This window comes from Cucurbita maxima, unplaced genomic scaffold (assembly GCF_002738345.1).
Source record: "Cucurbita maxima cultivar Rimu unplaced genomic scaffold, Cmax_1.0 Cma_Scf00009, whole genome shotgun sequence".
Classification (NCBI taxonomy): Eukaryota; Viridiplantae; Streptophyta; class Magnoliopsida; order Cucurbitales; family Cucurbitaceae; genus Cucurbita; species Cucurbita maxima.
Window position 1 is genome coordinate 2,199,719 of NW_019272025.1, and position 11,342 is coordinate 2,211,060.

Below are 11,342 nucleotides of genomic sequence, written 5' to 3' on the forward strand. Positions count from 1 at the left end.
TTTTTTTTTTTTTTTTTTTTTTTGTGTCCTGTCTATTTTGTATTAACTTTGTATTTTGTAATTAATTTAATTCTTTCAAATACTTTTCTTTTTTTACGGTTGAAATTGGACTATGACCATATCTTTTCGACGACAATCATCGCAACCAAGTGACATGACGACTAGTTACGATGAAGGACACGAGCAACAAAGAAGTAAAAGAAATTTTGGCCGAGCGAACAAAAAGGTACAAGAATTTTTGGTTAAGTGGAAAGAACTCCTAGAGTCAAAATCAACTGGGAACGTGCAGAAGACCTGAAGTCGTCCACACCTTAAATTGCAGAGTTTGAAAAAACGAGACGTTGACAAGGATGTCAACCAATTAAGTGGGGAGGATGTCACGACCATGCTTGTCCAAGGAGTATTGCCCATGATGCCCGTTACATGCCTAAACCCTTGTCTTGTGTCACTCTATTGCTTTGATTACTTTCATTATGTATAAGTTCCTTCTTGGATTTTCTAGGTGCATAAAATTTCGGCAGAATCATGAAATACCCCAAAATGTACGTTAGGAGAATGTGACCAGTCGTCAACTCCTCCCTCCTAGATTTTGTATGAGCGTTCGGCAAAATCACGTATACATCTATCAACCCCGAATCGCCTTAAAATGTACTATAAGGAGATGCAACTCGTTATCAAATACTCCCTACCAGGAAAGTTATATGTTATTTAAGACTATGTTGCCTCTTTTTACTTGTAGTCATACAAAAGTTCGATGCCAAGAAAAGTGCGATTGTGACACCAACTGTCCTCGCTGGCACTCGTTCCTCTCTCTAATCAATGTGAGATCTCACGATCCACCCTACTTCGGGGCCCAATGTCCTTGCTAGCACACCACCCGATGTCTGATTTTGATACTATTTGTAACCGCTCAAGCCCACCGCTAGCCGATATTATCCTTCTTGGCCTTTCCCTTCCGGGCTTCCCCTCAAGGTTTTTAAAACGCATCTGTTACAGAAATGTTTTCACACCCTTATAAAGAAGGTTTCATTCCTCACTCCAACCAATATGAGATCTCTCATAGGATATGTCATCACCAGCGACCCTTTCTTTCCCCACTCCAACCAATATGCTCAATATTCGTTGCCTAGCTCCCTCTTTTCTCTCAAATAAAGCTACTAAACAACACCCGTTGGTCTCGTGGTACCATTCCTAACTAATTTCAAAAAAAAATTGTAAACATAGTCAAAACTAAGCGCCAATAATATAGAAAAACATCTCGTAATCTACTCATTATAGTCAACCAATCGCTCTTCTAGTTTTATCATTCAAAAAACTGAAAGTTACCATTTATACCAACAAGATATAAATTTTCAACACATTCTCAGAAACCGAAAAACAAACATATCTTACAAGAACACACACAAAACACTTGAAACAAACATTCTAAGACTCAACATGAGGAACAAAAACAATGTTGTCTTGAGGATAGAAATGACAAACAGCTGAGGCACCAGGCACAACATTGAGCACTCTAAACACCACATGATCACTATCCCATTCAGAGGTATCAACATGACAAATAGCCAACGCTTCAACTCTATCACCATTTTCCCCCACAACAACCACCTTATACAACATAGTATCACTCACTTGGCTATGACAATACATCACCAAATAAGGGTATGGCATCAAATGACAAGACAATATTTTTGGAGCCCAAATTCTAATGGGTTCCTCCAAAATCGTGTACTTTTGCAATTCTGTCTTGAAATTCTTAGGATACTTAGTGGCCTCAGCCTTCACGCCGCCGCCTCCACCGCCGTCAGATCCAAAAACGCCGCGGGTCAAATGGTATAAGGAGTCTAAAGAGGTGGCACAAAACTTGGTTTCTCCTTCCATGGGCTCAAGCTCGCATTGTGTTAGAGTGTATTCCATGGCCTTGGCTTGTGGGGAAGCTTCAGAGATGGAGAAGAAATTAAGAAGGTAAGAGAGATTTGTGGTTGAGAAAGGGATTTTTTCAGCTATTTTTTGAGTGAGGGGTTTTGGGATTTGAGAAATGTTCTTGATTGAGAAGAAGATTGGCATGCTTTTTCCGAGTTTTAGATCGTTCGGAGTGAAGAACACGTTGAGTGATGGATCTTTGCTTGTTTCAATCATGCTGGCATAGCTCGTATTCGTCTGCAAGGTAAAAAAAGAAGTAAATTTTGTTAGGAATCACTGATGAGCTAAGCTCATCATGGTTTTGTTTTGGATTTCTCCAGAAATCCTCGTTACAATATAAATGTATTCCTTACTTATAAACTCATGATCATTCTCAACGTGTGACTCACTCTCAACTATCCCGAACAAATTTAAAGAGTTTTGTTCAATTTTTACGGGGTTAGAAGCTTACCTCAAGAACAAGAAGGAAGAAGAAAATGAGAGTGAAGTTATGAATAATGGCCTTCTCTTGCATGTTTGGTTTGGTTTCTTTGTGAATTGTGAGGATATTTCATGTGGTTTTCTCAAGAACATGATACCAATTTATTTAGGTTTGAGAATCCGTATGATGGCATTAATGGGTGGGTTTTTTTTTATTATTATTATTTCTTTGATGATGATGATTCTTTGAATTTGTTTATTAAGTGGCTTACAAAATGTCAACTTTGTTTACATATCATGTTAGCCTATATTATAATTGGATAGGAACTTCATCAAATATGTATACCATATACCAGTAGATATTGTGTTGTTTCGAGTCTTTCTTTTGAGATTCTTTTCAGATTTTTAAAACGTGTTTGATATGGGAGGTTTCGACACCCTTATAAAGAATGCTTTATTTTCTTCCTCAATCGATGTGAGATCTTATAATAACTATGGTAGCGAGGATGCTGACCCCGTAGGGAATGAATTGTGAGATTCCACATTAGTTGGAGAGAAGAACGAAGCATTGTTTACAATATCTACTAGTAGTGAGCTTATGCGGTTACAAATTATAGTGTGATCGGAAAAAACCAGTATGAATACTCTACCCGTTTGATATCGATTTTGTTTTTTTTTTTTTTCCTAATTTATTTAGATATCTCATTCATTCATTTCATCAGTTTGAAGATAAGATTAAGAATCATTGTATATATATATATATGATTGAGTGCTTGCCATTATGGAGCTGGTCAACTCAATCCATAATTTTATATCAAAATGCCCAAAAATAATAAAACACATTAAAAATAAATAAAAATAACTTAAGGAAAGCACCTTTAAAGAAAAAACTAATGAACTAAGTGTTCGTGATTTGGATTAGATCGGGTTAAAGACATTTTTTAGATTTAACCCAATTGTCTGTATATGAATATTTTTAATTAAAAAATTATTCATAAATAATGAATCAAACTCAACTTAATTTCGTTTATTTAAATTTTTATTTTTAATGAAACATTTATTTATTTTTAAACATTTAATTAAAAGATTAAAAATTATTTTTGAAGAGTTATTTGAGAATAAAAGATTAAAAATTAAAATAAAGATATGTATATATAATCGTACCAGTTTGGTTAAATGTAACAAAGTTTTAGGTTAACCCACGAATCAAACCCAACTGAGTTTTGGGTGAACCCACGAACCAAACCCAATTCATCAAGTTTTGATTAATTTAAATTCAACCAAAATAAATTCATAAACCAATCTAAACCATATGTAACGGTTAGGTTAATCAAACCCAGCTAAAGTTAAATACACTATGACTGACGAGCGTGAAGTGAATTTGGAATAAAGCACGATGCACGGGTTTCACCATAAACGAAGTAGCTATACTTCATTAGAGGGAGGTAGTTTAATAGTTTTTAGCTATCTATTCTAATTATTCCTAAACGTCTGATTTTCTAATTATATTTAATAAGAAAACAATATGCTACAACTCTCACTAGATTTTGTTTCATAAATAATAATAATAATAATAATAATAATAATAATAATAATAATAATAATAATAATAATTCAAAGATTTGCTTCATAAAAATTTAATAATAAAAAAATAATTATTCATCAATTGGGAAGAGCTTACATGCCCCCATAATGGCCCACCAAATTATTGAAAAAAATATATAATTTAGGTTAAATTATATATAAATATATAAAATACCAAAGCTTTCTTCATAAACTTCAATATTATTAAAATGAAATTAGACTATAATTCTTAATTGATTTGAGCCTAAGGGTAATGGTGTTTAGCCTAATTGTCGAAACAAACGTGTACAATGAGATGCTCGTTGGTTCTATGGTTGCTTGTGACATGTCTGTAAAAACATTAACTCCTTATGTACAATGAGATGCTCATTGGTTCTATGGTTGCTTGTGACATGTCAATCCTCCAACCTTTCAAGCATCTCGTGACCCAATCATAACTCTAAAGAATTTATGTGAGTTCGTAAATAATAAGATTTACCCAAACATTAGCTTAAAAACACTTCAAAACTTGCTTAAAAACACATTATTTGCACTATTAGTGCCCAACAAACAATAAGGTTTACCCAAAGATTAACATATATTAACTTACCATGATCAACCACACTCGTTTTTCAAATGTAATTGACACTTCAACAAGCTTGTAGAAAGGCAATTGTTAACCATCAAAGTTAACTATTAGTAGATATTGTCCTATTTGGACTTTTTCTTTCGAGCTTCTTTTGAAGCTTCTAAAACTCATTTGCTAGGGAGAGGTTTCTACACACTTATAAGGAATGATTCGTTCTCCTCTCCAACCGATATGGAATCTCATAGACAATACATCCTCCAGTTAACTATAACTATATTCTAGAGAAACTTCCAACTAATAACACAGTAAAATAATTCATAGAGAAATCTTCGACTAATAGCAGCATGCTAGAGAGCATATAAAACTTACAAACCCAAAACTAGAACATTAATCAACCACACAAGTAAATATATAGATAAGCAGATGGAACTCCAACAGTAGGATTAGGCAGCTAGCCAAACTAAACTATCAGTAGAGACAAAATGGCAGACATGAGAAGCTCCTGGTTTAGTTTTCAGAACTTTAAACGAGGCATGATCTTTATCCCACTGAGAGGTATCCATGTGGCAAATGGCACTAGCTTTCACTCTATCACCATTATCAGCCCCTAGTAGAATCTCAAACAGCCTATTATTACTCTCTTGGCAATGACAGTAAAAAATGGCATAAGGGTAAGGCATGCTATGACATGCCACCATTTTTACAGCCACTGTTTCTCTGGGTTCCTCCAAAATGGTATAGTTTTGAAGGAGGATAGTGGAGTTGGAGAGACGTGAGCTAGTCAAAACTTTCAATTGGGTCTCACTTCCCAACATTTTTATAGCAAAATCTAGCATTGATTCTAAAGAAGTGGCACAGAATTTGGTCTCTCCATTGATGGATTCGAGCTCGCACTGCTTCAGGGTATACTCCACAGCTTTGGCTTGAGGAGAGTCTCTTGGAAAAGAGAATAGAGTTAGCAGGTATTCAAGTTGTGATGTGGAGAAAGGAATGGACTCAGCTTCTTCTCTTGGCAGTAATTTTGGGGTTTCAGATGGCCTCGAGTAAGGAAAGTAAAGGGGCATTTTTTTTCCAACTTTCAAATCGCTTAAGATGAAGAAAACATATAATAAAGGATCTAAATGCTCCATGTGAGATGGTGCATGAACATGCATATGATTCTTACTCATCTTCTGATGGCCATCATCAACTTCCTTAATATGGGTGTTTGTTTGATCATTAATCTTCATATTCACAAACTGTTCTATGTCTTTTTCATAGCCATCTGTTAATTTCCTAGCAGCACTTTGTTGTGCAACCTGCAATACAATTTGATAAATACAACTTCTTTTGTTTCAAGTAGTTTGATTGCCCTCTCCACAAGCAAATCAAACAATAAGTTTCATACTCAGAGAAATAGAATTGAGATTAGGAACTACAGAAACAACCCAGTTCCAAATTGTAGTAAAGATCGAAAATTTGATTATAAATCCATAAAACTTACCATTATAATGAGTAAACCAAGACGGATGAGAGAACAAGAAGTAGCTTCAAGGCGCAAAGCCATATTTCTCTGGTGATGATCTGAAAGCAAGAAGAGTTTGGGAGTTGAGGATATCAGTAGAACTTTGGTAACAAGAAACACACGATTAAAATGCAATGTTAGAATATAGTAGCTTCATGTTATGTAATATACTATTAGTTTTTGACCCAAATGATAGGTGGTTTTTCTATATTAAATAGCATATGATGCCATAGGCAAAAACTCATTTTTCAACTTCTTAGGGATAAGTCAATGAATTAGCTTCTTCAATTTGTATGAAGTTTGTTCCGTAGGCAAGTGAAACGTTTGACTGTGACTTTTATTATTATTTGTTCTCTCAGAATTACTGGTTTTTACCAGCATTTGGTTGTGTATTGCCTCCTAGGGCCTAGACTATGAAGCCTCCATTGATTTATGTTTGGTGCTTATTGATAGCTTCCCATTTAGCATCAATAATTTCGATTAAGTTAGTGAATTAGTGATTAACCATGAGAGAACTATACATAAATATGATTTGTATCTCATTTTCGATTAAGAAAAGAATAAAGGAAAGTCTTGAACGACTCAACAACCAAGATGTTGATTGGAAACCTATGGCTTTTTCCATATTGGCATTAGCGAAAGTTAAAGCAATGGAAGAACTTTTGATTGCACGTAGAGGAAACTTTGTCAATAGCATTAAAGGCTAGAGACCTAACCAAGAACTCCAAAGATCATAGGCTTGATAATAGCAAAGAAAGCGGGTGACAAGTGAGTAGACTCCTCCAACAAATAAGAGCTGATTAGAGGCAAATTTATCCAAACTAAAACTAGAGATATACTCCATGCTTGAGATGAGATGATAAGTTGGTCCTTCTTACTCGACCCATGTACCACTAGTTACATTCTAGTGAGTCAGCTTGCGTATGATTACTTGAAAATGATAAAGGACATGTGAAGAAGATGGGTTTGTGCTTGAAACTAAATTGCTTTGAGCCAAGTGATTGGGATTCATTCTATAAAAACACAGCTGAAATTTTAGTCTTTGTCTAAATCGTTATTTCTTGGTTTTGGCTTCGAAACAAGAGTTGGGGGTGTGCTTCGGGGTTTATTGAGAATACCTGAATTTCCTAAACCTTGAATCAAGTTTGGTGGATGAGGTGGCGAAGATCTTTCATTCTACACGTTTGGCTTGAAGGGTTTTCTGTTCTTGTTTGTTTTTTCTTGATGTACATAATTTCCCATCCTTAAGCAGTCGAGCTTTACTATTAATGAAGGATGGAAGGGAGGCTGTTTTTATGATAAGTTTTGGTTTTGAATTTGCGTTTTGTACAATTTTAACGCCGGCTATCATAACATAAAAAGCCCACCGCTAGTTTTTAGAACGCATTTGTTAGGGAGAGATTTCCACACCCTTATAAAGAATGTTTTGTTTCCCTCTCGAACCAATGTGGGATCTTACAATCCACCCTCTTTGGGACCCAGCGTCCTCACTCGCACACCGCTCGGTGTCTAGCTCTGATACCATTTGTAACCGCCCAAGCCCACCCTTAGCGAATATTTTCCTCTTTGGGGTTTTCTTTTCGAGCTTAACTTTAAGGTTTTTAAAACATGTTTGTTAGAGAGAGGTTTCCACACTCTTGTAAAGAATGTTTCGTTCTCCTCTCCAATGTTGTGTGATCTGATGTAGTTTCTGTCAAAAAGGGAACAAAAAGCAAAAGGGAACAAAAAGCAGATGTAGATGAGGAAGCCACCATTAAAAAAGCACCTAATTTTCACAAACTATATGTAATAAGAAACAGGACTAAAGTTGCGTGTATATTTTCTCAACCACTCATAAAAGGCAATCATACCAATACAATTTTATACATACCCAACGCTAAATGGACAAAGAATAACCTACCAAATACACTTTTAGGAAGAGATACAGTAACTAAGAGCCCCCACCAGCTAAAGAATTATAGTCAAGTCTCATGATTAAGACAAAAGTCAGATGATAAGCTATTTACTCTAACAATGTGCTTATAGCCTAGCTATAGATTTGGTCTATATATAACATGAATATGGACTGAATAGTTAAAGGCCAAATGATTCAAAGCTGGAACATAGAAAGGCTTGTACCTCTTCCTCGTGTTATTGCTCTATCGGTGTGATAGTCCACTCTGATCTTGAGAAGGCCGTCTCTTGTCCTCCTCCTACAGACCAAGAACTCTGCTTTCGGTTGAAGCCTTACTTTTGATAAAGCAAAAGTGGCCTCTTAATAAAGAGGAAAAAAGAGGGGTGGGCCTTCCCATTACCTTTGAACGTTTGAAAGTAGAAATCTGGAGAAGTAAAGTGATAATAGACATAGGTTATACACAGTTTAACGTCCACTGCCAACCCAATTAAACCATCGAGTTGTAACAACCCACTGGGGCATTTTATCGAACAGTTGGTGTGCATGTGGAAAAAAAAAAGCAGCACAATATGTGAAAAAAGGTAACAATCTCCAGCTAATGAATTACGTGCTTTACTCAACTAAATCGGGTGTCACATCGATTCACAAACAGTAGTCAACGACTGTAAAACGGAAGAATTTGAGGGGTGCCCCCAAAATCTGTGGCTGCATTATGATGTTGAATTTCTCCATGGTTGACTTCGATCATAATGGCATCCCAAATTCATCATATAAGCACGTAAACATATTTTTGTCACTTGATTGCCGGCCACTATTTCTAAAGTGATGTCCATTATCAACAAAAACAAAAAGAAATTGAAAAAAAAAAAAAAAAGGCAGTCACCAGTTTGACGAATTGCAACCAACCCATATAAAATTTCTTGAATCGAAGTCAAACACAGCTTGAGGTTGTCAGAGAGTTGCACTAAGGCCTTGTAATTGGCGTCAGGGGCTCTGAAAGAAAGCATTTCATTAATGGGGTTTTCTTTATTAAACGAAAATGTTTCTTCAAGTGGAGGAAATGGAGTTGACCTTAGAATCGGCAGCGGCTGCGGCAGAGGACAAGAGGCAGAGCCGACCTTCATGTGCGTCCAAATCTGTAGCCCATAGAGAAATTGTTAAGTCAAATAAAACAGTTGGTTCATCCCGATGCATCGAAAAGTAAAGCCATTTTATTAATGATTCACAAGAACCCACTTTGGATCTTACCTTCTTCAAAAGGGTTAACAGAGAACAATTCAGAGCCAGGAGGACAGCCCCCACTGCGAGGAGCCAGCACACACCCATTCTCCTTGGTCGGCTCTACTAACCCTAAATTGAAACATTCAAAACTTCTACAAATGGTGATCGACCATTTTAGCTAAAATAAATTTAAAATATTAGAGATATGATTTTCGGACCCTCTATGTAAGGACGGACTGTCGATTATTTAGCTAAAACAAGTTTAAAATGATGGTGATATGATCCTTGGATGCTCTATCTAAAGATGGATGGTTGATCATTTAGCTCAAACGAATTTAAAATGATGGAGATATGATCCTCGAACGCTCAACATAAAGACGGATGGTCGATCATTTAGTTAAAATCTATGTTAGAGGACAATGTCTATTTTTTCATGTTGGAGATCCATTAAAAAAAAAATTAACAAACGTTCTTAAAGTTTAGAGACTTATTAGATACTTAAGTATATCGTTCCTTTGAACACAATTCGTGAGATCCCACATCGATAACTTATAAAGATATGAAAACCTCTCCTTAATAGACGCGTTCAAAACCTTGAGGGAAAACCCGAAAGGTAAAACCCAAAAAGAATAATATTTGCTAGCGGTGGGGTTGGGTTGTCACAAATGGTACGAGTGAGGTACCAGGTGGTGTGCCAGCATGAACGCTGGTCCCCAAGGGAGGTGGATTGTGAGATCCCACATAGGTCAAAGAGAGAAACGAACTAGATGGTGTGCTAGCGATGTCACTGGCGCTAGCCGCTAAGCCCCCAAAGGAGGTGGATTGTGAGATCCCACATTAGTTGGAGATGGGAATGAAACGGGCAGTGTGCTAGCAATGATGTTGGGACTCCAAGGGGATGGATTCTGAGATCTCACATCGGTTGGAGAGGGGAACAAACCGAGCAGTGTGTTGGCAATGACGTTGGCCCCCAAGAGGGTGGATGGTGAGATCCCACATCAGTTGGAGAAGAGAACTCTTCCTAATATCGTTAGAACGGTGGACTTTGGCTGTTACAAAATCAAAATTCACAAAAGCCGAACTCGTAAATTAACCTAAAAAATTATGCACAAAAAATCTCGAAAACTAATATCGATAATTAAAAAAAAAGCATAGATACCTAATATAATCGAAGTAGATAGACCATATTAATATTAGTGGGCTAAAACTAAAGATTTCACTTCAAAATGCACTCATTGTTAGAGAAAATGATTAAAGGTTCACATACCTTATTGTTGGGTGGTGTAGGTTTGTATAATGCATACCTAATTACATGCATCAAGTCAAGAACAACTTATAACTCTATGTGCTAAAATAAAATGGTTGGCTTCTAATTAATCATTTTAATGGTAGATTTAGGTAAACATCTCGTTCTTCGTCTATAAGAACACGATATATGTATTGTCATTTTATTCAATTTTGTTTTCGTTTATATTAATTATTAGGGTAAAGACTATAACGATACTTGAAAGAAGGTAGAAAAAGTCAGCTCAAACAGTGAATAAGATGCTAAATTATATTATTTTAAAGAGTCGAACTTTATAATTGTTGGGATTGTATCAATTAAATTTTCAAACCGTTCATAAAATTGAATCAGTTTGATCATTCATTAGAATTTCGTCTCAAAACGGTTAATGCACAACTTTCACACTTAGAACAATTATTAGATAATTATAGCTTTTTTTTTATTAAATTTGAACAGTTTTTTATATACCGATCTTATAAGAGTGAAGACAGTCCTCACAGACTAAAGAAGGTTTTTTCAATATATTTTGTCTTCAGTCACATGGTTTAAAATTTTCAAAAAGTCAACCAACATAAGATTGACCAAAACAAAGTACTCGAGACACCTAAGAACCTAGAAAAAAATGGATCCAAGTCAACAGGGGCAAAACAGTAATTTTTCCCTCACTCACTCGCTTCCCTAGTGGACAATACAGTGATTCATTTTTACCATGGGCAACTTATGGGTCACCACCATCAGAGTGTGTCACTTAATCATCTTATTTTTAGGATCGCTTTCATTCAGAAATTAATCCAGAACTTACTAGACACAAAATTGAAAGTTAAAAACCTATCCGACACTTTCACCGTTTTGAGACAATTTTTTTCTCAAAAAATAAGGTTGTTTTTTTTTTTTTTTTTTTTTTTTTTTTTTTTTTTTTTTTTTTTTTTTTTTTTTTTTTTTT

At 35.6% G+C, this 11,342-nt stretch overlaps 2 protein-coding genes across 2 annotated transcripts; both read right to left on the bottom strand.

The window, feature by feature from the left end:
* Positions 1 to 1,366: 1,366 nt before the first annotated feature.
* Positions 1,367 to 2,488, bottom strand: LOC111484285 (BURP domain-containing protein BNM2A-like). Its single transcript, XM_023130818.1, has 2 exons — positions 2,375 to 2,488; positions 1,367 to 2,160 (listed from the first exon to the last, which is right to left on the bottom strand). The coding sequence occupies exons 1-2, from the start codon at positions 2,435 to 2,437 to the stop codon at positions 1,426 to 1,428; spliced, it is 798 nt and encodes a 265-aa protein (XP_022986586.1). The 5' UTR covers positions 2,438 to 2,488; the 3' UTR covers positions 1,367 to 1,425.
* A 2,295-nt stretch (positions 2,489 to 4,783) lies between these two features.
* On the bottom strand, positions 4,784 to 9,243 carry LOC111484249 (BURP domain-containing protein BNM2A-like). The gene is made up of 7 exons (XM_023130771.1): positions 9,142 to 9,243; positions 8,965 to 9,029; positions 8,800 to 8,886; positions 8,294 to 8,317; positions 8,118 to 8,191; positions 5,979 to 6,058; positions 4,784 to 5,793 (listed from the first exon to the last, which is right to left on the bottom strand). Exons 1-7 carry the CDS (start codon positions 9,217 to 9,219, stop codon positions 4,939 to 4,941), a joined length of 1,263 nt encoding a protein of 420 aa, XP_022986539.1. The 5' UTR covers positions 9,220 to 9,243; the 3' UTR covers positions 4,784 to 4,938.
* Positions 9,244 to 11,342: the final 2,099 nt, after the last annotated feature.